The sequence below is a fragment of the Megascapheus bottae genome, chromosome 26 (assembly GCF_031878675.1).
Source record: "Megascapheus bottae isolate mThoBot1 chromosome 26, mThoBot2.hap1, whole genome shotgun sequence".
Classification (NCBI taxonomy): Eukaryota; Metazoa; Chordata; class Mammalia; order Rodentia; family Geomyidae; genus Megascapheus; species Megascapheus bottae.
Window position 1 is genome coordinate 10,472,205 of NC_143534.1, and position 26,392 is coordinate 10,498,596.

The window sequence follows — 26,392 nt, forward strand, 5'->3', positions numbered from 1 at the left end:
TACCCCTACAACTGTAACTCATTTTTACAACAGGTCCCACCTTTAACAAAGCCTACAAATTTGCCAGCATTGCAACATAGGTGGACTAGGTTTATTTTCTCATTGGCATGATCACCTGGCCTCTGTCTCCATTCCATCTCTTAGCCTGGAGGATATCATATAGCATATGAAATCCCTCAGCAAATAATGTCAGTAAGCCTTCAGTGACAGAGATCTCTTTGTTAAGCTCAAGAGGTCAAAAATGATGAAACAAACTGTTCTTCAAAATAGGACACTTATTGCAGCCCAAGAGGAAATCTGTGCAATTGCAAAAGGTTGAATGCTGTACGTGACTTTGCTCTTAATGAGTTCCTTATCTATGGCTTTATAGAAAGTTGGTTAAAAATGGCCATATTTGTTGTTGAGAGATACTGATGTTTTTAATATTGCTTCTGAGGTTTGGATTAAAAACAAATGCTTCAAAGGAAATCGGATCCTGGCAATCAGACAACTGAATTTCTCATATCACACTTTGGTAAAACAGAACAAGAGTTTGGGTCTCTGGTTAGTGTCTCCACTCAGCTTGAAGCAGTTACAAATGGATCGTTGTCTATCAATTTCCTTAAGATTGAGTGGCCCAAAGTCATATTTGGAAAAACGAGGCAGGATAGATTTTTAAAAAATAGATAGGGGAGCTAGGATTTGAGGCTAGTGGTAGAGTGCTTGCCTAGCATGCACAAAGCCCTGGGTTTGATTCCTTGGTACCACATACACAGAAAAAGCCAAAAGTGATGCTGTGGTTCAAGTGGTAGAGTGCTAGCCTTGGGAAAGCTCAAGGACAGTGCCTAGGCCCCAGGTTCAAGCACCAGGATTGGAAAAAAAAAATATGGGAAAATAGTGGTAATAAATTCAGACCTCCTTGAATGTGGAGAACTCACTTTTGAGAGATGGTTGCAGGCCCATCCTTCTATGTCTATGCCCAGGAAATGCAGTTACCAAAAGTCATCACCCTGGCACATCATCTAGGGCATCAAAAAGGTGAATCTATAGTAGTAAAGGAAATCACACAGTTGCTGCCACTGCCTAAGTAGAGACTGCCTTAAAACCAGAGGGCCCATTCATATTTTATTGACTGTTCCCAATTCCTGCCTGCCATCCAAATTGGCATCTTACAGACAACTAACTAGACTACTGCAGCTCCAGTGTTACATAATGTATCTGTAGTAAGAAGAAGGAAGTCTGAGGGGATGATCATGGAAGGCTTCAGACAGGGAAGAATGTCAAAGGTAACCTGAAGCATGACCAGGGTTCACCAGCATGGTGCTGGTGGCTCATGCCAGTAACTCCAGCTATTCAAGAGGCTGAGATCTGAGTATGGTGGTTCAGAACAGCCCAGGCAGAAAAGTCAGTGAGACTCTTATTTCCAATTAATCACAAAAAGCTAAAAGTGGAGCTGTGGCTCAAGTGATAGAGAGCAAAAACCCTGAGATAGTCCCAAGGCCCAGAGTTCAAGCCCCAGGATCAACAACAAAAATTTAACATCCAGAGTGAGACCAACTCAAATATCTATCATTAGAACAATTAAAAAATAAACTATTTTATTCATTATAAGGCATGAAGAACTTGGGAGACTAATATACTGAGTCAAAAGATACATTATTGCTTACATAATACTCAGGGTTTTCTTAGATTCAAACACAATTTAGGTATTTCAACAGTCTATAAATAATCAGCTAGTTCTAGTAATCTTTTGCAAAGCCAGATGCCATTCTTTGGACAGTATTCACTAATGCTGTGCATTTTAAGAATGTATTTTTGGATATAACTGTATCACAGGCCTTACACGACATAAACCAATATACCAAAACCAACATACTTCAGAGTCAAAATAACTACTGTTTGTTATATTTAAAAACCTTCTACTTAGGACTTGGGCTAAGAACTCAGACAGTCACTTGATTCAAGGAATGGCCTCCCATACCCCATCCCTTTCTTGTTCACCTAGAGTTCAAACACAGAAAACAAAATGGCCCAGATTGAACACAGAAAAAGCATACTGCAAAACCTTTTCCTTCATAATCTCTGCATTTCCTTGGGCAATGAGCAAAGGTTTTCAATCTTTGTAAGCACAGTTTCATTCCGATTCTGAGAGTCTGGTGAAAAAAGAGCAGGGAGGCCTCTTTTGACAAACTCGGTCAAATGATAGCAGTGCTGGAGGACCTAAAACTTTGCAGTCAAGTCCTTTCCCCTGGGATTGGTCACAGCAAGGAGTCCTCAGAGCTTATCAAGAGGATCTCCAGGGATTAGCCATTACACTGCTTTCCCTATGCCTGCCACTAACTGGAGCCCCAACATTTGGGACAGATGATACAGAATTAGTTCAGATTTAGTCACATTAAAGGAAAAAAAGAAAGCTCAACAGGTCATTTTGTGCACTCAGAAGTTTCCATCAAATTTTATTTTGCAGACCACTGGTGGGCAGCTTTTAAAGGCTATCATCTGTATACAGTCCTATAAAATGTCCCATCAGTGCCCCTCCTGTGGTAGCTTCCTCAGCTGGCCCCACATCCGGTGGCTTCTGCTCCAGGTGTACCTGGCTCCAGAGAGCACGCCTGCAAAAGAACACTGCCTCCTCCTGCAGGGAGCTTCGTCTGCCGGGCGGTGGTATCCTATGGCAGGGATGGTTGGATCACAAGCGCAGCTTTGGCGTCTGCAAGAAGGAAGTGTTCAGCGACTCGTATAGCCAGGGTTCTCTCGTGAAGACAGACACGTGAGGGGTCCCTGTGCTTAGTGAAGGGAGCCCCTCTGAACTGCTCAGTAGGTAACAATAAGGAAGCCTCTGCTTTAAGTAACACAGATATCACCCTTTTAGATTGCCTATTTGTTCTAGAACTACAAAATTTAATTCAAGAAAATATAGGTCCCATGAAAGACTTAAAAGTTTTATAAAACTAAAATCTAGTTTTCCCCCAATAAATTGTACTTTAGGCAAAACCCTCCCAATGCATCTAAAATAATACTAAAAGGGACATCTGGTTATACAAGAGCAATTAAAAAAATTAAATATTTATTTGAATGACAAGTTTAAGTTCAAGCTGCAACGCTGGCAATGCAGGTTTAACACAGATCACAAGAAGCGTGCACAAAAAAATGTACTGGCGCGAAGGGCAAATAATGCTAAGAATGGGCTGCGGTGCTGCTGACTGTAGGACAGAAAGCCCGAGATCACTATACAAAATATAAAATGTGTGAAACACTACCATCCACAGAACAGTCTTTATTACTGATCATTTTTAAGTGATTTGAGCAGTTAATTATATACTGGGTTGTCACTGAGAACTGTACATGAACCCCCCTTCAGAAGGCAATTCCTTGTTGCACTGTACAATGTCAAATTACACTGCAAAAAGTATCCTTTTCTGCCATCAGTAAAGAAAACAATGTTATTACTGTAAATATCAGGAAGGCTACCAAAAAAAGAAAAAAAAAAAAAGATTTCTTCTTTCTCTCAAAGTGCTTTCCATGCAGAGTGAAGCACCTGGCTTGGTGAACTGAATGAATGCACTGTTGGAGAATGTCCTGGGTCAGAATCAAAGACTTAAAGGAACCATGCAACCTCACACTACAGGAGGCTATCGTGGCACTTCCCAGTTCTTTCCAGAATACCATCCGAGACACTGAAAAACAGACTGATATGATAAATATACACAAAGGGAAGAGACACAGACTGTTACGTGGCACTACTCTCGTAGTGTCTGTGCTGTGGGGAAGCACCTTGAGAAAGAGCCTATGCGGCAAGAGATACGTGTCTAAAGATTCAAAATGAATCAACAGTATTGGATAACAATATAATTCTCAACTCAGAAGCTGCCTCAAGATTGGGTGCGTCTGCAGTTAATGTAACAGGAGAGAAGGTCATGGATTTCATCTTGTTAATTGCATCCACTCACAAACCCATCTAAGGTCACCAGATGTGTAGACACAATGCAAGTCTTTAATTGAAGTGATGATAAAGGAAATAGATCTATTAAAAAAAAAAACAACCAAGTAGCTATTACTGTCTAGATTAGGAGGTGGCACCAGGAGTGGGGTTCACGTTCTGAGTGGCCACCGCAACTTCGATGATCCGGGGTTTGTCTATGATTCTGGCCGTGCGGTTACCCTTCTCTACAATCCCAATAATCCATGCTTGGTGGCCTTCGCCGTATTTGGGGGACTTTATTTCCGCACAGAACCGAGCTGCTTGCTCACGTGGTAAGCAGATCAGAAGGCCTCCTGACAAAGGAAAAGACTCAGCATTAGTGATCACATGGAGACAACAGAGAACAGAGCTTAGATGCCTCCCAAACAACTTCCCAACAGAAGAAGGGCAAATTGCTCTTTTCATTCAACTAAGACCGAAGAAGGCCCTGGAAGTTGACCACTGCAGGCAAGACTCGAAATTCCAAATCCCCCTCCAACCAAATTCTGGAAAATCAGGTGTGAATAGTAACACCATCAGTGCCACCTAACGTCACATGACTCAGGAAAGAGCAGATCCAGCTATCACATTAGTTGTGTGTTAGTGAATGCCTGACCAAGATAGAAGGCTAATTCTAAAGTTGACAATTATGTACTGTCTACGAATGATATTATCAATATCCAAAAAGCCTGTGGCAGAAAAAAAAAAGGATCCCCTCCCATAAACTCAAATTCTGTAGACCAGGTCATATCTTGGCAAACTTTTCTTTTGTGTGTGTGATCTTGTGGCTTGAACTCAGAGACTGGACAGTGTCCCCAAACTCAAGGTTAGTGCTCTACCATCTGAACCACAGCTTTATGTTTGGTTTCTGATTAATTGTAGAGAAGTCTCACAGGACTTTCCTGTCTAGGTTAGCTTTGAATCATGCTCGTGAGAGCTCAGCTTCCTGAACAGCGAGGATTACAGTGCTCATCTCAGCAAATCTTACTATCACAAAACAACACATATATATGGGGGGCCAGGAGGGAAGCCTAGTGGTAGAGTGCTCGCCTAGCATACATGAAGCCCTGAGTTCGATTCCTCGGTACCACATACACAGAAAAGGCTGGAAATGGTGCTGTGGCTCAGGTGGCTAAGCACTAGCCTTGATCAAAAACGTGTCCAAGGACAGTGCCCGGGCCCTGAGTTCAAGCCCCAGGACTGGCAAAACAACAACAACAACAACAAACACACGTTTATGGAAGTGTTGAACCATTTAATACTGCATAGAATTAGCCTTAGTAATATACATGGTGGTTACTATTCTGTGCTAAACTAAAAGAAATATTTATGACTAAAAGAGAAATGCTTCTTTCAACCTGACCCCCCTGTGGATTCCTCAACAAGCATGCTTTTGTTTTTAAATTTAAGACTTAGGAAAGAGGGGAAAAAAAACCCACAAAAAACCTCATACAGTGTACTTGTAGAACAAGTTAAAACTTGTGTTTGAGACTGTTTCCCTCCTCCTCTGCCTCCTAGGTGCTGAGGTTACAGGTGGCACTACCACACCCACCAAAAACTTCTCACTTCTGAATAAAAAGTTCACTCTGGGTCCACTAGGTGGCAGACACACCCAGTCAGCAGGAAAAAAAAAAAATCTGTTTTCTAGGAGCTACTTTTGGATTTGGCAGTTAAGGCTAAGAGTCTGAGGACTTTGTGGTTCCTCCCCTCGACACCCCTTCCCCCACTCTGGCCTAGCACCATAACATTCCAGGAAGCCAGGCCCACTCCAGACCAGATATTAGGTTTTCTAGGCAAGTGTATCTTCTATATCCCCAGGATATAAAAGTTATAAATGAAAGGAGAGAATCCAAAAAAGCTTAAAGTAAAATAGGGAGAGCTAAAAGGTGAATGAGAGGCATCATGTTAAAGAGAAAAGGCATTTTAAGGCACAATATACCATTGCATTCATAAAACAGTTTTAGACACTTTCTTATGTTCCCAGTGAAAGCCAGGTAATGACTTAACCTACAGCACCACCAAATGGCCACACCAAGAACAGCCTTCCCAGAAAGTGGGGACACACTCGTTCGTGCACCAGAGCCCTACTGAACCCAGATCTGGACCTGGGGTCCTCCTACCTGAAGTCTCGGGGCAGGTCCCATGCATGAGGCCAAACATGTTCCCACAGGCCTTGCTCACTGCAGCCATCTTGGCCAGCACAGGAAGGTTGTGAATCACAAAGGACACCTCATTCCTCTGCTGCTTCGCCAGGTTCTGTGCGTGGCCCAAAATCCCAAAGCCTGTGATGTCTGTGGCTGCATGGGCATTGAACGTGTGCATGAGTCCTGCAGCTGAGAGGGCAGATAGATGACTGTTATCTAATGGCCTTAAAAGTCCTCATTTGTCAGAAATAATAAAAATACAGTGTCAAAAAAGTCATCAAGAGCCAGTGGGAGTTGGGGACGTTCATTTCTTATTTCCATTTGAGCCACTGGGAACCAATAAGCATCTTCAACCAGTGATTTCCTGGTAAGCTGGAAAGACCGCACAAAAGAATTATAGTCTCATGGGATGGAAACCTGTTAAAACTGTCCTAAAATCACACAGGACCTGTATAGAATGCCTGACTTAAAATCAAGATGTTGTTGGTAGAAAGGAACTGTCTTGAAACTTTCTCTTTTATATTTTTATTTACTTATTTATTTTTGAGGTAGGGTCTTGCTATGTAGCCTAAACTACACTTGAGTCTCAATCCTTCTGCCTCAGCCTCCTGAGCTCCGGGATTCAGGCAGAGCCTGAATCAATCTTAAAGTCATTAATTTTATTTTTTATTTTTGGAGCCACTGAGAGTTTAAAGGCAGGAAGTTCCCACATACCCCTCTCTCCTGAGGTTGGCTTGTTTTAGTATTTTGTGCAAATACAGTTCAGTTGATCAAATGTGTTCATTAATCAACTAAAATGCAGGTTATGTGACAGCTGTGTGTTACCAGTTTTCACAAATGCACAACATACCCACCACTACTTTCATCACAACCAGTACCCCTACTCTACCATTACCATCCTGTGCTCCACCCCTTAGCCCTGGTAGCCATTCATCTATGTATTCTTTCTAGAATTTCCCTTGTATAGCGTATGGTCATAGAGTACACAGCATACTAGGCTCTGAGTTCAAGCCCCAGGATCAGCGCAAAAATAAAAGCAAGTTAAATGTAGTACCGTGCTGTAGGTGGGATAACATTTGGAAGTTGGTTTGAACTATCTAGAAAGGCCATAGCAGAGTGAGCTTCCTGCAGCAGAGGCCCCGCCACCAAAGTTCTATAGAACTAAGTAACTCAAATGTGCACCAACACTGGACCAGACAAGTCAGCTAAACACTGGAAAATTTTACAGAAATGAAAATGAACGAACTACAGCTACACACAGACAAGAATCCAGCAGCACTAAATGGTAAATAATACAACAACAAAACAACTCTTTAAGGACACAGCTTATACACTACTTTAGAATGTAAGAAAAGAATAACAATAACAAAAAAACCTGGGTGTATAAGATGCTTAAATTTATCCAGTGATTCCCTTGGCAAGCTTTCTTCCCCCTAATACACGTCTCACTTAACACTTTTTCTCCTGTGAATACAATGCACAAGTGGGCAGTGATAACGCCAAATTCAAACTATCTTAAGCCAAAAGATGCATAGAACACACTCCATCTACCAAGCATGGTGCACCCACAGCTGAGTACTCTTGTGGTACATAGCACAGAATGTATGGCGTGCTGCTATCCCCAGCAGCACCCAGGCCCGATCACACTGGGAAAATCACTACTCAAAACCAACCAGTGTCTACTGAATGGATGTCACTCTCTCAACAACAGAGAGTTGGACAACCATAAACACAGGCCCACTAGGACTTTAGATTCCTGAGTGACTGACAGCAGGTAAACCAGTGCCAAGAGAAGACAGCCCGTAGTCACCAGCCAAACCTGACGAACACAGGTAGAAAGAAAGCAGGAATATTAACTGAGACTATATGGCGTACTAAGCCTAAAACCCATGTGTCCAGCCCGCCCAGCCACCCTAGCCCGTACCTGTCCTGTTGAGCCGGGCCATGTTCATCATTGCCTCCTGGTAGGCCAACTCTACATCTTCTTGGGTGACTACAAGCTTAATTTTATTCCATTTTTCAGGCTAACAGCAAAAACATAGATGAAAAAGAGGGAGAAATTGCAATTAATCTTTCCTTCTAGCCACTGTCAGAAAGAGCAGCTCACCTCCTAACCATCTTGTGCAGCTTTTCTTCCCCCTTTTCCCGGGCTGCCTGCGCGTTAAGCATGCACGCTGAGCGTGCCCTGTATCAGAGCCACGCCCCTACCTCCAGGGCCAATGATATGTTATCCATTAGTTTTTTTTTTTTTGGGGGGGGGTGAGGGCCAGTCCTGGGGCTTGAACTCAAGAGTCTGGGCACTGTTCTTGGGCTTTCTCAAGGCTATTGCTCTACCACTTGAGCCACAACACCACTTGCAGCTTTTTCTATGCATATGATTTCGAGGAACGGAACCCAGGGCTTTGCGCATGCCAGGCAAACTTTCTATCACTAGGCCACACTCCTGGCCTATTTATTGGTTTTGTACAGAAAATGAAGAGTGCTAATTCTTTGCTTGTCTATGTGTCTTAAGTGCCCAGACTCAACATTACACTACCTTTTCTGCTCAGCCCACAGTGCTCTAATCAAACATTGGACATGCAAACCTAGCAGGACACAGGGATGCACCACAGGCAGAAAAAAAAAAAAAAAAAAAAAAAGAAAGAAAAAGAAGTGTGAATTGGTAGGACTTGCCTACCATATGCTAGGCTGATACAACCTGATCGACCTGAGGATCTAAGATTGTCTAGGCAGGAAAGTTTATGAGATTCTTATCGTCAATAAGTTACTCAAAAACAAAGCCAGAAGTAGAGCTGTGGCTCAAGAGGTAGAGTGCCAGCCTTGAGTTCAAGCCCAGGACTGGCACAAAAATATAAAAAAAAAATTTTTAATCTGAAATATGATAAAAACTCAGGGGGAAGATGTGTAGAAGTTTCTTAATCAAGATTCCTTGTGTGCGAGAATGAACACTTACATGATTTTAGTTACTTATCAGTTTGAAGGTAAGAGCAAGCAGCAACAACTCCTAACTCAAGTAAAAACATTTCATGTATATGACAAACATTGTATCCAAAAACCTTCTCCTTGTACTTGCTAAGCAGACACCTGAGTTTCTCCTTGAGCCCTCTTCATGATTTTAGAGGTGTTTAAGATGCAAAAGGCAAAGTTATTTCAGTACCCAACAAGCAGACGAAGCCACATAGTCCTAGTTCCTTACAGAAAAAGCTCTCAAGTCCAGTTTGGGACTTACCCACTTCAGGCACTCAATACGTCAAAATTACATTTAATAGAATAAACACAACTTCGGAATTTTTCAAGGACTCAACTAAACTTCCTGGTCTAAAACAAAAGAATTTTGTTTTCAAAACCTTCTAACAAAAATCAGCTCAACCCTAAAAGCTAGCCGTCCACACAAGCAGAAGTTTACTCACAATATCCAGCCACTGGTGCACTGCCACGGCCACCTGTGTCCCCAGGGGCTTGGTCAGCACCAGCACATCCCCCGGCACTGCGTTATCTGGCCTGAAGCAAAGAAAAAGAGCACTTTGAGTTGGGAAATGCTGCCATTTAAATTTAAGTCAACTCTCACCATGTCCATGCACTGGAGACAGCTGTGTGCCCTGAAACACAAGTGTCCATGGCCTTAAGTGTAGGAATTATTTATCTACAGAGTTTTTCAAAATGTAGCAGGATGGGGTGTGCACAATTATAATCCCAGCACCTGGGGAAGCTGAGGCAGGAAGATCTTGAGCTTGAGGCTAGCCTGGGCTTCACAGCAAGGCCCTGTCTCCACCTTTATCACCCCATCCCCAAATGTACAAATCACGTAACATCTAGAAGTTCCAGCAGACCCTACATGAGTGGGCATGGCTTACTGAAAGAGTTCAAAATGGTCAAAGGCAGCAAGGCTTTTCCAAGACTACTGGTTTATGACTATGTACATGGTAGAGACTCAGGAGCAATTATTTTGGCTTAAGGGATTTGGTTGGTCCATGTTTTGCAAATTTCTTCAATCAGGTTTCAGACTGAGAAAACTTCCCTACCTGGTAAGCAAGGAATTAAGTGGCCTCTGTCTTCATGACAGAAGATTATGAAAAGTACCCTGTGAAGAAATACATTGATTCTAAAGAGAATAGCTATTATAGCTGTACATTTACTACCAGGATACAAGTCTACCACTCAGGCCTTCTCACCCCACATCAAGAGAGTGTCTACATATTCAGACCATAGTGCAAAAGCAAGCCAGGACACAGACTTTAGAAACCAAGCCTCAGCACCCAAGCCACCCCATAATATATGTATTATCAGCTTTGCACAATATAATTCTGTGACACTGCAGAATTCGCAAAACAGTATACCTTGTTATAGCAGGTTCAGCCTTATCCGAAAGCTAGCAAGTTCTTCTGCTTCATTGGTTGTGTATTTTAAGAATTTATTTCAATGTAAGCATGATAAAACTATGGGGGTAAGGTGCTAGTGACTCAGTCTCCAATCCTAGCTACTCTGGAGGTTGAAACCTGAGGATTGCTGTTCAAAGCCAGCCAAGATTCAAAGCCTGAAAGATGTTATCTCTGATCAACGGGCAAAATGCCAGACTGGAGATATGGCTCATGTTGTAGAGTGGAAGCTGTGAGCAAAAAAAAAGCTAAATGAGGTCCCAAGTCTAAGCCTCAGAGTCAGCACATGAATATGCACACAGATTTGCACACACACACATTGTTTTTCATTAAATGTAATAATGTCTTCAGATTCATTCATCTTACAGTATCCCTAAAAATAGTCTCTATCACTTAGACAATAGGTAAAAGATACAAATATGTGAAAAATACATTCAACCTAAAAAAAAGCTGAGGAAGAATGTCAAGCCCTCAGTTTAATACCTAGTACTGGCGTACACACACACACACACACACACACACACAAGACAGACAAACAAAAATATTGTCAATCTTAATCACAAGAGGAAGGTTAAGACAAGCTACTCAGGAAGTTGAGAAGATCATAGTTCAAAGCCAGCCCAGACAGAAAAGCCCAAGAGACTATCTTCAACTAACCAGCAAAATGCCACAACTGGAGGTATGGTTCAAGTAGAAGAGTGCCAGTCAAGCAGGAGATTAGGCCGAGTTCAAGCCCTAGAATTACACATACGCAAAAAGAGTAAGGTGGAAGCCACCAAGCAGAACAGCAAGGACCTAGAAGTTTATTAGTCACTGATGCTGGACAGGATGTAGGAAGTCAGCTCACACACTCACGACAGCTCTCAGAACTATCTGTACACACCACCTGACCTAGCAATTCCAAAAATTTGCTCTTCATAGATTTACCATGACTAATGTCACTCACAAAAGTTCGTGTGTGGGGCTGGGAGTTTGGCTCAGTAGTAGAGTGCTTGCCTAGCATGCATGAAGACCTGGGTTTGATTCATTGGTACCACATATGTAGAAAATAAGCCAGAAGTGGTGCTGTGGCTCCTATGGTAAAGTGCTAGCCTTGAGGAAAGCCCAAGGACAACGCTCAGGCTGTCCTAGCTAACAATACAAGACTGGTAAAGAAGGTGCTAAAGCAGGGCCCAGGGCCCAGGGATAGGCCGGGGCTTCTGAACTACAGATTATTTTCTACACCTTTGGAAATCTGGGCCACCAAACACATTACCCATCACTTAAAAACTGTCTTCAGGAAATGAGACAGTGTGGCTTTCCTTAGCGAAACATCAAACACAGAAAGTAACTTGTCTTAAGATACTTGTATAAAGAAGATACAGAAATGACTAAAAGACACATGAAAAGGCTCAAACATGATCATCACCAAGAAAATGTAAATAAAACCTACAAAAATGGACTACCTCACATCCACTAAGATGACTATAACCAAAATGCCAGAGAAGCCAGGCACCAGTGACTCAGCCTATTATCTTAGCTACCCAAGAGGCTGAGATCTGAAGACAGTAAGACGGTCGAGACAGACAAATCCAAGAAAATCTTATCTCTAATTAACCAGTAAAAAGCTAGAAGTAGAGGCATAGCTCTCTAAAAGTAGTAGAGCACCAGTCATGCGCAGAGTGACATGTACTGGTACATGTGCACATGCATGTGCATGTATACACACACACACACGCACACACACACTGCCACAACCTGAGAACATGATAAATGAAGAAGCTAGAAACAAAATGCCAAATATTGCAAGATGCCCTTATATAAAATGTTTGCAACAGGCAAAGGCTGACAGATAAGAAGACGAGTGGCCTACAGGGTGAGGAGAAACTGGAAGTGATGGCTAATGCACAGAGGTGAAGGAAGTGTTCTCGGAAACGAACAGGGGCCAAGGCTGAACAACTTTATACTGGACAAATGCTCAAGTATGTGCCATGAGACATTGTTAGGTGAAGTGTATCATGATTAACTGTCTAGGATTGAGACAGGCAAGTTGATGTGTACCTAGGAGGCTGAGACAGGAGGATCAGGATTTCAGGGCCAGTCTGGGCTACACAGTCAGATCCAGTCTGGAAGAAACAACAATAACAACAAAAAGGAATATCTAAAAATCATAGAGAATAGGATCACAGGACTAAAGTACTGATATATCCTACAAAATAGATGAGCTTAGATAATACAATATAGGGCAGGTGTGGGGAACAGATTTCTTGTTGGATAATGCACAAACTGACTCTGCTAATGACTGCAGCCAGTGTTTGGAATCACTGTCATTATACTTTTAGTGGATCAGGTGTGTGAGCCAGTAGCACTTCTATATTTTTTAAAGACAGAAAAAACAAGAAGAACCAACTTACATGATAAATTCATTGGGCTGGCAGACGGTTGTGGCGACTCCTCCTAGAACAATCCAGGGGTTTAGCACTGTTTGGCCACCTGTCACTGATGTTCCTGCTTCCTCTGCCGCATCTTTAAAACCCTGTATAATTAGGGGTATGACTTTATCTCTTTCCTAGGGTTTAAAAGGACACAAAGAAAAGTTTAAATAATTCTGCTGAAAACCCCAAGAACGTGGGTCCATACTTATAAAAGGATCACAAACTCCTAGGAAATTCTGAAAGCTGACAGCCAGGGCTGGGTGTAATAAAAGACAAGGACTATGTCACTGAGAAACCTGCTACCAGTGCTGGGCCATGTCAGTGAAGGAAGCCCAGGCAGGAGAGTACTGAGTACAGTACATGTCACTGGTGCCTGTACCTGGTCTCAAGTCCAATGATGAGCAAGAAGTAGCTCCCAGCTACTCAGAAGGTGGAGGGATTATGGTTCAAGGATAGCCAGAGGAAAAAAAAAGGGAGAGACTTTAATAATAGTAATAATAATAAAATAATAATAAAAGAAGGGCACTGATCATGCCTTATAGCCATGACTCAAAGTGGTAGAGCACTAGCCTTGAGCAAGAGCTCAGGGACAGAGCTAAGCCCCAGAACCGACAAAAGTAATTAACTAGGGCCGAGAGTTTGGCCTAGTGGTAGAGTGCTTGCCTAGCAGGCACGAAGACCCGGGTTCGATTCCTCAGTACCACATGCATAGCAAAAAGCTGGAAGTGGTGCTGAGGCTCAAGTGGTAGAGTGCTAGCCTTGAGAAAGTCCAAGGACAGTGCTCAGGCCCTGAGCCCAAGCCCAGGGATGGCAAAAAAAAAAAAAGTAATTAACTAAAAAGGCAACAAACCAACCAACCAGGGGGTGTAGATCAAAGGGCAGAAAGCTTTGGAAAACAAGCATTCAACCCCCTAGTACTACCAAAAATGAAAAAGCTCTCCAATGAAAACCAGCTCTTCAATGGTCTGAAGAATTCTCAGACTAACTATATGCATATAACGTCTGCCGTCAAGGAGGACTACCATTTTACCAAAGGCTAGGACTTGCTGAGGCCGGCAATGGCCATGTATACCACAGAGCCTGTGCTGAGACCCCCGAGCACAAATGATCACAGCTCACACCGGCATTGCCAGGACAGAAAAAGGGTCGATTATAAAGCAAGGCAAATGGTTTTGCTGAGAACAGAAAGAGAGTGAAAACAAGCACCTGTCAGGTAATGTAACCGGGAATTCATCTCTGGTTCAAAGAAGCGCAGGTAAGGATACAAACACTGTAAGTGCGGGCACACTGCAAGTGCCGGCCCAGAGGTGAGTGTGAGCACAGATGACTGCAGCCTCTGTCAGTGTGAGGAAGGGACCTCTCTCCAAGCCTTGCGCCTCCTGGATTATAGGGCAGTGCCTGACTGACATGTCTGGCATTGTTACTATTACCATGGCCTCAACTTTATTAAACCAAACACACAAAAACGTCTAGCTGTCTGGAAAACAGAGAGGGAGCAAAAAATAAAACGCTGAGGTGGCCAAACACTCATGGTAATATCCTGATCATTACCCCTCGAGGAGAGAGAGCTGGAAGGAATACTGGGAACCACACAGCGGGGCAGGAGTCCTCCAATCAGTACAGGAAGAGAAGTCTCCCCCAGGTCAAATGACGCTACCAAGACAGCACACACCGGGCCTCCTACTTACCCTGTCCGTCATTTTATTACTGACTCCAAGGAGCATCAGCATATTGTCACACTCCGTGACCCCCATTGCATAGAGGTCACTGAGGACATTGGCACATGCTATCCTGCCCTAGGAAGAGAGGGGAGATATGAGAAAGGACAAGCAGGGACTTTCCAACTGTAGAAATGAACACCAAATCTCTGGAGAAAATGCCGGGACTTTCCAGGAAAGGCAGCTCCTGGCCTGGAGATGGGCAGGGTGGCTACGTACCCCTTGTACACACCATCACCATTCCCGCTTGGTATCTCCATCTTCTCCACAAGGAGTACCAGAACCCTGAGTTAGTCAGTGTGGAGGGGAAGCCAGGAAGAGAAGCTGGATTGAAACTGATGTCTAGGAAAATGGTCAGGGAGTAAGAGACTGAGAACCACCTAGAAGGAAACTTGGACCATACACTTATCCAGATTCTACAAAAATGTTGACATCTGTGGTTATAGAAAAGCAGATGAGCCAAGCACTGGTGCCTCACACCTGTCATTCTAGCTACTCAGGAGCTGAGATCTGAGAGTCAAGGTTCGAAGCCACCTAAGCGGGAAAATGTGTGTAATTCTTACCTCCAATGAGCCACCAGACAATTAGAAGTGGAGCTGTGTGTGGCTCAAAGTGTTTGAGTACTAGCCTTGAGCAAAATAGCTCAGAGACAGCACCCAGGCCCAGAGTTCAAGCCCCACCGCCAACAAAAAGGCGATGACTTTTATGTACTTGGATCCAGACATTCTTACAGTTTTGTTTTTTTTAAATAACTTTTTTAAAAAGCCAGAAATGGTACTGTGGCTCAAGTGGTAGAGCGCCGGCCTTGAGAAAGCCCAAGGACAGTGTTCAGGCCCCAGGAACTGCAAAAGGAGGGGGGAAAAATTTCCCAGCAAACTGTACCATTTTACGAGGAACTTAAGTAGCATTCAAGAGAAAGAAAGAAATATGGTAGCATTTTCATTACTGTGGCTGATTTTTTTTTTTTTTTCCCCCAGTCCTGGGCTTGTGCTCAGGGCCTGAGCACTGTCCTTGGGCTTTCTCAAGGCTAGAGCTTTACCACTTGAGCCTCAGCACCATTGCTGGCTTTTTTCTATGCATGTGGTACCGAGGAATAGAACCCGGGTCTTCATGCATGCTAGGCAAGCACTTTAACCACTAGGCCAAACTCCCGGCCCCTGATTTTTTCTTTTTTAAGGTGAGTTCCAAATGTCTAAATTACTTATTTTTCCCCCCAGTCATGGAGCTCGAACTCTGGACCTTGGGTGCTGTCCCTGAGCTCTTCAGCTCAAGGCTAGCATTCTATCATTTGAGCCACAGTGCCATTTCTGTTTTTCTGATAGTTAATTGGAGATCAGAGTCTCATGGACTTTAGTGCCTGCGCTAGCTTTGAACCACAATCCTCAGATCTCAGCCTCCTGAATAGCTAGGATTATAGGCATGAGCCACCAACACCCGCCTTACTCAATTTTTTATAAAGATAAATACTTAAACTCCAAAGCAGTATTATTGTTCCACTAGATGTTTAATTGACTCTTATGGATTCCTGAGACACTCACAGCCCTCTGCAGACCTACTTTCAGCATCTCCAAGCCTCTCCAACATTCAGCAAGTAGTGTGAGCCATGAGATGCCAATCACTGGTCAGGATGCAGAGACTCGCTGGTTACTCTCAAATGCTTTTTAATGGATGCTTGAAAAAGGAGGAGTACTGGTTTTAAGATGCCTACTAAAGGAAGTGGCGCTGTGGCTCAAAGTGGTAGAGCTCTATCCTTGAGCAAAAGAGCTCAGGGCCTAAGTTCAAGCTCCATGACTGGAGAAAGAAAAGAAAGCAATAAATGGGCTAGATATAGCTCAGTGGCAAAGCACTTGCTTGGCAAGTAAAGTGCAATGTTCTGGGTTTGATCCCAGTACCAAAAAAAAGTGCATGTTACCTGTATAAGATATGCTAGTTATCATTAAAATTTTTTAATTAAAAAAAAGATGTCTACCACCTGGCCAGGTAAGGCACTTCAGTGCAGTGCAGCTTACATGGCCATGTATGAAGACCTGTTTGGGGGAGGAACTTTAACTAAGAGGTCAGGTCTGTACAGCACACAGTGGTATCTAACCCAGCAGTAGGTGAGCATCCTGGTGGCTAGGTAGGCTATGGCCCACTCACTGTCACTTTTCTCAAAAGAGAGGTGCAAGAATTGTGAAGAGGTGCTAAGTTCCTTTACTTCTGAAAGGAAACATGTAGAATTAGCTCTATCATAGAATACAGAAACGTCTTTAACCTAAAACACGGATGGTGAGATCTGAGGGTCCTGCCAGAGTGGGCAGAAAGCCCATAAACTGGAAGTAAAGCTGTGGCATGAGTGGAAGAGTAATAACCTCAAGCTATTCCTCAAGCTCAGGGGTTAGTGTACAGGTCTTGATTTCAAGCCTTAGGACTGGTATCCCACAAAAACAAAACAAAACAAAAGGTCCATAAAAGGAAGTTATAAGGAAAGAAAGTAGAAAGCACTATCCATCCATAGATCTCTTCTGAAACAATAAGAGTTCTTCTGGACAGGGGTACAGTCAGGCACAAGCCTTCTCTGCTTTCCTGACTTCCCTGCTCACCTGCTGAGATGTGGGCCTAGGGAGACAGCCAAAACAGAAACCAATTGCCCACAGGAAAGCCCAGCCGCAATACCAACCACATGAAAGTCATAAGAACACAGTAGGGCAAACTTACCATCATGTAAGGATCATCTACGATTGGGTAAATATAATCTGTGGTTTGAACCAGGGAAAGACCACCGTGCCTCAAAGGAATGACGCAGGTATCCATTCCAATGCCTGGGAGGACCGAGGGCACCAGCATCAAAAGTAAAAGAAGAAACTGTTGGATTTTGTACAGTCAACATTCTGGACAATTTCTGTGTAAGACATTTATGGAGACTCCACACTGCCCATGAAGCCATGAGTTTACTATCGAGAAGCATCACTGAAATAAACATGAAACATGACGAGCTTAAGGAAGAAAATGTGTTAGTTGCCAGGCACTAGTAGCTCACATCTGTAACCCTAGCTACTGAGGAGGCGTAGATCTGAGGTTCCGGGTTCAAAACCAGCCCAGGTAAGAAATTGGTGCGATTCTTCATCTCCAATTAAACTATCAAGAAGCTGGAAGTGGCGCTGTGGCTAGCCTTAAGCAAAAGAAGTGAAGGGATAGTGTCCAGGCCCTGAATTCAAGCCCCAGAACTTGCATAAAAACAAAACAAAACAAAACAAAATGCTAGTCATCTAGATTCAACTTCTATCTCGTACAGTTTTTAAGACTGTAATGATGCTTTGAACAAAACACTTTTCTGTATTACTATATCATGCAACCGGTATCGTAAGAAGTGCATTTTTGTTTAAGAGTGCTGATGTCTGAAGCTAGGGCCTTACACCTGCTAGGTAGGCATTCTATCACTTGAGCCAGGCTACCAACTTTTTTACTCCTATACTTTAGGCAGGGTCCTAGGGCTAGCCTGGGACTGCAATCCTGCTTTCTACCTGTGTACCCTGGGATTAAATACACGTGAGTTTTCTGCCTAGACTGGCCTTGAACTATGGTTCTCTTGATCTTTGCTTTCCCAAGTAGCTGAGATTACATGTGTGAACCACCACACCCAGAGAACCATACAGAATGTCTTAAAGATGACAGTAGCATGAATGAACTTGGACTATTTATCTATAGGTTCCGAGCATATCTTCAGATATTATTCTACTTTTTCCAACATAATTTGTATTATAGCTCACATATAGAAAATGCCATTGTCACAACTACATTTTAATCAAAATGAAAAGGGATTCAAAGAATAGGAACTCAGAGCATGTACATAAATATCCAATACCTATATAAACTGCACTTTCTAAGAGGAAAATGGCTCAACGAGCCTATGAGAAATATCTTGCTTTATTCCTTTTTTTCCTGCATCAGTTTTGGTGTCATCAAGACTACCACAGTATGCTATGTTCCTCTGAAAGTCACCTATAATGTAGAAATTTCAAGTAAGAGCTATACTAAATGTTTCCCCTAGACACTCCCTCAAGAAAAATACCCTTCCATTTTCTCTCTCTCCCTCTCCTCCACCCCCCGCCCCCGCCAGTCCCAGGGCTTGTATTCAGGGCCTGAGCACCATCCCTTGGGCTTCCTCAAGAATAGAACTCTACCACTTGAGCCATAGCACTGCCTCCGGCCTTTTCAATGTATACAGTACCGAGGAATGGTGCATACGAGGCAAGCACTCTACCACTAGACCAAATTCCCGGCCCCCCTTCCATCTTCTCATGAAGAATTTCCACTTTGCTGCTCAGTAACCAAAGACAGGAAAAAGTCAGCATGAAGTTCAAAGGGAAGCGCATGGATTCCACCTTGTGGCATTAGAATCCCAAACCAACCACAGTGCCTCTGGCTCTGCCTGTAACCCTAGCTATTCAGGAGGCTGGGACCTTGAGGATCACAGTTTGAAGCCAGTCTGGACAGGAAAGTCCATGAGACTCTTTTCTCCAATTACCCAGCAAAAAGCTGGAAATGGAGCTGTGGCTCAAGTCGTACAGCTCCATCCAGTCTTGACTAAAAATCTCAAGAGAAAGCACGAGAGGCTAAGTTCAAGCCCCAGGACAAGCACAAAAGAAAACTGAATTTAAAAATAAGAAAAAAAAATCATTCCGGAGTCACACAGTATAGAAGCAAACTTGTGGGAACTATTGCTTCCTATCATGCCAGCTGGCCAGGACAGCTCTCCCTTTTCTGGTGTTGGGCCATTATTACTATCCCAAAAATAAAATTATGCTTAATTTTAAAAAGCTAGGCTGTGAAGACAATTCATTTTTCTAAACTAGATAGCAAAACAGAAACTCCTGGAAGATCCAGATTTTACTGAATGGCAAGTCTCACAAATTAGAAGCAATGAATGGAGGTTCAGTTTTCATTGGTGTGATAATTATTGCACAACAAAGCGTGTGATAATTCATCTCAGCAGTGCATGTGAGCAGACTCACAAATTTTATCCAACAGTGCTCTTTTATCAGCACATGGACAGAGTGGTGAGCCACACTTGAACTTCACTTCCCCAGAGTGAATTCTCTCTGTTCACTCTGGAAAATAGCCAGAGGGGAGCTTAGCTTTTGTTTGTTGTTTAGGATGCTTAACTTTTAATGTTTCTAACGTGGGTGAACTCATATTTGAATATTTGCCCGGTAAAGATTTTTCTTTCTTTTTTTGTTTGGAGGGAGGTTCTCACTATGTAGCCCAGGGCTGGCCTGAAACTCTCCATCCTTCTGTCTCCTGAGTGCTATGTGACACCTTACTTGGCTGCAGTGGCATTTTCTTTCTTTCCTGGGCAATTTTTGCAACAGAGTAGCTGATGACTACTGAGTATGTTCCTAGGCACAGTGTTCACATCTTCCTCTACAACTGAAATCACACCATCTGCCAGCGTTGAGCTGTCCCTACAATCACTCGCCTCCAGGGACTCCTGAGTTCTTGAAATGCAGCTGTTCCAAACTGAGATATGCTGTAATTGTAAAAACAGACACCAAACCATTCACAGTACCGAGACCTCAATATCTAATTCTTATTTTATATATGCTGATATTTCCTTTTTCTTTTTGGTGCCATTCCTGGCCTTAAACTCAGGGCCCAAGCACCGTATCTGAGCTTTGTTGCTCAAAGTTAGTGCTCTACCATTTGAGCCATCATCTACTTCTGGCTGTTTTTGATGCTTAATTGGAGATAAGAGTCATACCAACTCTGTTGCCTGGGCTGGCTTCAAACTGTAACCCTCAGATCTCAGCCTCCTGAGTAGCTGGGATTACAAGCATAAGCCACTGCCACCCAGCTGAAAGACAGTTCAATATGTGTTGAGGCATCCTATTTCTGGTTATAGGTTTTGGTTTATAAACCCCTCCCAAATTCTTAAACTGGGAACGGGCCTTTACTCAAACTCCAAGTGACAGACAAACCAGGGAGAGGGCCGTGAGTACATGGATGGTGCCACGCATGCAGTCTCAACACCAGACTGAGAACCTCCTGTTCACTATGGGAAATTGTAGGCTTTCTGCAGACTGAAAGTCTTCATCAGGAAGAGCAATTCATTCATTCTCCACTATCCATGATGCATACCTGACAGCTCCTAAGTAGCACACAATACTTGTATTCTCCATCAATGATCCTTCCTTGACAGCCTCTACCATACAACAGGTGTACCCTCCGCCATCAATGACCCACACTTGATAGCCTCCCGAGGGTTGCACAAGGAAGTGTACCCCACCATTACGATCCATACCTCACAGTCCCCAAGGTACACAGTTGTACCCTCCATTGTCAATGACTCGCACCTGACAGCTCCTAAATACCACACAACAGGTATAACACTTTCTATATATTTCTAGTTAGGATACATCTAGCCTACTAAGTGTATATCTTTAAAGGGCTGTTTCGGTTCATTCTTAACACCAGAAAACAGGACATTCAATTGGGAAAAAAATTAGACAGAGATATACATACACATATATGCACACATATGTGTACACATATATGTAAATGCATACACATTTACACTAGTCACCATCTGCTGCAGTATTGGTCTGTTTTATACACTGGGAAGTCAAGTTAACCACCAACAAAGAGCTGACCGATATGTGACTGTGCCAGGATTCCTCAGGCAGTTTTGGCATTTCTGCAGGGGGCTTTTTACTCTGCATCTTTCAGTGTCCATTTGCTTACCAGCCCTGGGGACTGATCACATCTAGTAATTGCTCAAATATACATTAGAAGGGGTTGTGTTTTTCCTAGGGAATATTTAGTTCATATTCAGCTTCTCAAAGCTTCGTATGCCCACACTAGTGGTCTTTGTATCTACCTTTCCCTGCCTCTTTCCTGGCTGTCGCCAGTCCCTCTGTCACTGCTAAGAGTTAAGGCCACATGGGAAGGGAAATCTGACTTCTGGATGGTGGAGTATCAAGGTTTACATACCGAGCCTTGGCATAACAGCTCCCAGAAACTGTTCATCCTCTTGGAAGTGGTTCTCTTGTAAGGACTCCAGCAATTTCTGCAGGACATCTTGGGGCACTTTGCAGCCTGTGCCCTTCAGTTCAGTAAATCTGGTTAACCGGAAGCTCTTGTCCAATTCATAACTTTCCGGGTTAAAGGACTCCCGCGTAGACATGGTTCTGGGGGCCCACACTCCTCAGCGTTCAGCCCCTCCCCTCCCTCGCGGTCAGCTGGGCTCTGGGATCCACCTGGACATCACCGGAACACAAAGACACACTGAAAGACTCCCAAGTGGTACTGGAGAACCAAGCAAAACGTCCCCGAGAAGGGCCAAACCCTCATGGACATAGCGATTGGTTCTTGGTGTTGTTAGCTCAGAATCAGTCATCTTAAAATAGTGTTACCTAGGTATCTACAGAAGGTCTATGTCTGCAGTGTGGCTATAAAGGTTGCATACCACTGGGGTTCCAGTGCAGCTCTTCGAACTGCCTTGAAGAGCACTCCACTTGTCTACTTTTGTAAAGCAATGGGTTTTAGAAAGCACAGGTCTTGCCAGGCGCTGGAGGTTACACTTGTAATCCTTTACTCAGGAGGTTGAGATGTAAGGATCACAGTTTAAAGCCAGCCTGGGTAGGAAAGTCCATGAGACTTTTTTAAAAAAAATCTCCAACCACCAGAAAACAGAAAGTGGAGCTATGGCTCCAAGTGGTAGAATGATAGCCTTGAAGCAAAGAGCTGAGGGACACTGCCCAGGCCCTAAGTTCAAGCCCCACAACCCACAAAACAAAAAATAAAACACAGGTCTTAGAGAAAGTAACTTTTCTAAAACACCTCTTGCTATCTCACCCAGAAAAATAAGAGGTCTAACAGAAACTGACGATGGGAACAATTATGCAAATGATGAAATTCAAGATGATTAATCCCAATTTTAGAACAAACATGTTTCCTTTGGAGTCAGTACCCAACACAATCCAAAACTAACAGGAAGCCTTAGTAAAGGACACAACTTAAAAATAACTGCTTAACTGTGTAAAAAATAAACTAAGGTCTGCCTTCTCCAAGGAAACACTTGTAAAGTTATGTGATGGTTTCCTAGAAAGCAAACATCCTGCCCAACAAGCCAATGCACACATCATCCACAAAGTATGCCACTGCTCATTAGCATGTCAGTACCCAACTAAAACAATCAATTAAATCATACAAATCAGTACACTTATAGAACTGTATTTAAAAAACAAAAAAAGCTTTGGGAACAAAGCTTTCCTAAGCTTGAAGCCCGACATACATTCCTAGGGTTTACAAACCTTCAGATTGATACTTTATTGGGCATAGAATTACAGACACCCGAAGTTTTAGGGTCAGTTTTCCCTATAAAAATTTATGATTAAGAACATAATTTCCATTTATAGAGTTTTTCCCTCCCCTGAGAAACACGTTTAACATAAACCCCACAAAGGTCTCGTTTGGGCCGTGATCCAAACCGTGGCTACAAAAATAAATAAATTAAAAAAAAATATATGTGGGGATGAGCAACGATGTTTTCAGCGGGGAAACACACACAACAACACACTCTGCCTGGGAAAGATCTGAACAGAAACCAGGAAAACGTCTTAAAACTCACAACCGTGCACTTAAACGCCACCTGACCCCTACTACAGTGCGGGGTGTCCGGGTAATCCGACCCACCCGGGGTACCCACTTCTTCTTTGACCTCCAAGCCCCTCTTTTCTTCCGGACACGGGGACACAGGTGGGGGGGGGGACACCTTCCATCCCGAAGCCCGAAGGCGCCAGTGCCACCAGGTGGAAAGAGATACAAGTCACAGACGAAAAGGAAATCGACATTTATTATTATTATTTTTAGGGGGGGAGGAAGGGGTGCCCAGACCAGGGAGGGGCAGATCGTCAGGCCCAAGGCCCCCGACCCCGCGGCCACGTGTTTACACCTTTAAAACAATGACACGCGCGTCTGCAGCGGGGGTTTAACCCCGTCCTGCCCCCGCCACGGCTCGGCTCCGGGGGTCCGCGCCCACCGGCGGGGCGGGCCGGGCACGGCGCGGGGCCCCCCGCCCTCCCCGCCCGGTCCCGGGGCGGCACCTACCTCCCCGCAAGCCCCCGGGCCCCCCGCGGGTGCCCCGCGGAGCCGGGGGCCGGGCGTTCTCCATCGCGAGGCCCGCGGCGGCGGCGCGGCCGTCCTGCCGGCCAACCCCGGGGGACCCCTTCGGTCTCCCGGCGGCCGCCTTGATGAAAGGGACCGCGGGCCCGGGCCGCGCTCTTTTGTGCGGCGCCCGCTGGCGGGCGGCCCGGCCCGGGGCTGCGCGGGGTCGGCGGCCCTGCCATCCCCGGGGCTCGGCCCGTCGTCCGACCTTCCCCACGCTCCCCCCCACCCCCACCTCCCCGGCGGCGGCGCGCAGCGCGCGGCCCGCGGGCCCGGATCCCGCGGGGGGCCGGTGGGGGCGGGGAGGCCCGAGGCCCCGCGCCCGGGACACCGCGCTGCTCCTCCCGCCGCGCGCGCGCGCGGGCCGCCGCCGCCGCTGCCGCCGCGCAAAAATGTCGGCGGGCGAAAAGATTAACCCCTGCGTGGCCGCCGCCGCCCCCCCCCCCGCCCGCCTCCTCCTCCTGCCCGGGCTCGCGCGGCGGCGGCGGCGGCGCGGGCGGCGCTTCTTTTTAAAGCGGCCCCACCAAGCCCCAGCTCTGCCCGTCTTCCAGGCAGGGCTGGAGAGGCCTCCCGGGCGCGGCTCCCCGGCGGTTCCGGGCGACCCGGAGGGGGATTTGCAACGGCCGCCGCGGGCCTGCGGACCGATATTCCCCTTTAAGCCTGGTGTCTCGCCCCCCCTCGCCAGGCCCGCCGCTTACCGGCTCGCTTTGCGCCCTCCGCCTCCTCCCGAAAACGGGCCGCGGCGCTCCCACAATGCACCGGGCGCGCCGGGCTCCCTTAAGCGTCGCCTGAATAAAAATGCCGCTCCGGGCGGGCGGGCGGGCGGAGGCCGGGCTGGGCCTGGGCTGGGCGCGGCCCTCCGGGAACCGGGCCGCCGCGGTCCCGCCGGGTCGGCGTAAGAGTCCTTTAAGGCCCTGCCACCTCCCTTTAAGAGGCGGCGGGCCGCGGCCGGCGCGGCGGGGTGGCTGCGTGCGGCCCGGGAAGGGGGCGGGGGCGCCGTGCAGGCCCGAGCGCGGCAATGATTGGTCTCGGGGGAGGGATGGGGGGGTTGCAAACCCGGGGAGCGGTGGCATCCGTTGCATGATGAAAAAAAAAAAAAAAGAGGGGGGGGGAATTGATTTCAAAAAGTTGAGCGTTGCATTGGCAGCGGCGGCCCCGGGCGCCCGAGCCGCGCGCCTTTCCCGCCCGCCCGCCCGCGGCCTGCGGGGAGGGTTTCCTGCCGCCCTGCAGGGCCGGCCCGGGCGCATCGCCGGCGGGATCCGGGCGGTACCAGCTCGCCTGCACGACGTCGTGCTGGAAGACAAAGACCCAGGAACGCGATTGGCAAAAAAACAACCAAGGAAAATGATGTGCAGTGTCATGAGTGGGGTGCGGGCGGGGGCTTTCAGGGGCGCCCGCCGCCGCCGCCGCCGAGGAAGGACGAGCGAGCCCCGATCTCCCTCTCTCTCCACCTATTGTCCGGAGCCCCGTCCTGCGAAGTTTTCTCTCTGAGCATTGGGTAGGCGGGCGGGGAAGTCCTGCGAGGGGGCGCGGGGCGCGGAAGGGTGGCCGGGCGGGCGCCGTCCGCTGCCCCGCGCGTCGCGGTGAACGTGGCAGCCCCGGCCCGCGTGCGCTCGCGGGGACTCCCGGGACCCCCACGGGTGTCGTCCGGGTTCTGCGCGCCTCGTCGGCCGGTGCAAACAAAAGACACACACACACACACCCTTCAGCACGGCGTCGGGCCGGGCTTCCCCGAGAAGTGAGCAGGAGGGGCCCACGCGTCTTGGTCTCAACTTTATTTTTTATTCTTTTAAAACGGATCTGCATTGCACGATTATTTGCGGGGAGAAATGCGTGTGTTTCCGGGGTGGCGAACTGGGTTTCGATCCGGCGTGCACGCTTCACAGGCGTCTGGAGTCCGCGGTTGCCCGTTTCCTGAGGTCTGGATCCCGGGGACGGCCGGGTGGGCGCAGGCTTCTGTCTTTGTGTCCTTTCTCCACACCCCACAGGACATTCGGAGGAGCCAGCGGCAGCCTGTGGGTGACAACCCCAGAGGTGCTTGAGACTCCTGGAAAGAAGATGTGGGGTTACACACAGTCACCAAGTGCCAGTCCTGGGACCGCAGAGTCCGGACAAAAGTACTTTCTCCCTGCCCCCAGGCTTCAACCTCACTTTGAACATTGAGGAGAGTGCCCTTTCCTTTTGTTTTTCACTTGGTCTTACACAAAAAGCCAAGACGTGATGTGTTTGTTTTTAAGCAAAAAGAAACAACAAAAAAAACAACCTTTTTCGCAAGTAGAAAAAAAAAGATTTGGGGATTTGGGGTGAAGGAAGGTAAAATAGCTAGCAAAGGTCAGGGGGTACCGTGTGAAGATTTGTGTCACACTAAGAAATAGCTTTAGCTCCGCTACAATGGTCAGGAATACTCACCTCCAGAAGGGAGAAGAGCACACTTCTAGTTAAGAGGGCATTGTACCAACTGTGCCAGGAGTGATTTCAGCACACATTCTTGCACTGAAAGCAACGGGGGGCTTGTCACCGGGAGAAGGTGATGTGATTTAATGTGTAAGAACAGCCTCCCAGCTCTCTTCCCCACAGCCACCTCCGGGTTTCTTGCTTAGAGGGACTGGACTGGTATGAAGACCGCTGACCAGTAGAGGAGCTACTGGAAGCAAGC

The 26,392-nt window shown here is 46.0% G+C and overlaps 1 protein-coding gene across 5 annotated transcripts; it reads right to left on the reverse strand.

The window, feature by feature from the left end:
* Positions 1 to 2,382: 2,382 nt before the first annotated feature.
* Sephs1 (selenophosphate synthetase 1) lies at positions 2,383 to 24,521 on the reverse strand. 5 transcript variants are annotated; one of them, XM_090318915.1, is made up of 10 exons: positions 24,435 to 24,521; positions 21,562 to 21,827; positions 17,290 to 17,393; positions 14,563 to 14,670; positions 12,854 to 13,008; positions 9,495 to 9,585; positions 8,009 to 8,108; positions 6,061 to 6,273; positions 4,038 to 4,254; positions 2,383 to 2,689 (listed from the first exon to the last, which is right to left on the reverse strand). In XM_090318915.1, the coding sequence occupies exons 2-9, from the start codon at positions 21,752 to 21,754 to the stop codon at positions 4,046 to 4,048; spliced, it is 1,173 nt and encodes a 390-aa protein (XP_090175041.1). In that variant the 5' UTR covers positions 21,755 to 21,827; positions 24,435 to 24,521; the 3' UTR covers positions 2,383 to 2,689; positions 4,038 to 4,045. The 5 variants fall into 5 exon arrangements, with proteins under 5 accessions (XP_090175041.1, XP_090175042.1, XP_090175040.1 ...); XM_090318916.1 differs by lacking the exon at positions 2,383 to 2,689 and having other exon boundaries at positions 3,027 to 4,254; positions 12,854 to 12,975; XM_090318914.1 differs by lacking the exon at positions 2,383 to 2,689 and having other exon boundaries at positions 3,027 to 4,254.
* Between the last annotated feature and the right edge of the window lie 1,871 nt (positions 24,522 to 26,392).

Coding starts and splice junctions, on each gene's coding strand:
- Sephs1 (XM_090318915.1), bottom strand. CDS start 21,754: ATGTCTACGCGGGAGTCCTTTAACCCGGAAAGTTATGAATTGGACAAG. Junction 13,009..14,562: donor GTAATAAAATGACGGACAGG/GTAAGTAGGAGG, acceptor TTTAAACCCTAG/GAAAGAGATAAAGTCATACC. Junction 4,255..6,060: donor GACCTGCCCCGAGACTTCAG/GTAGGAGGACCC, acceptor TTCCTTTGTCAG/GAGGCCTTCTGATCTGCTTA.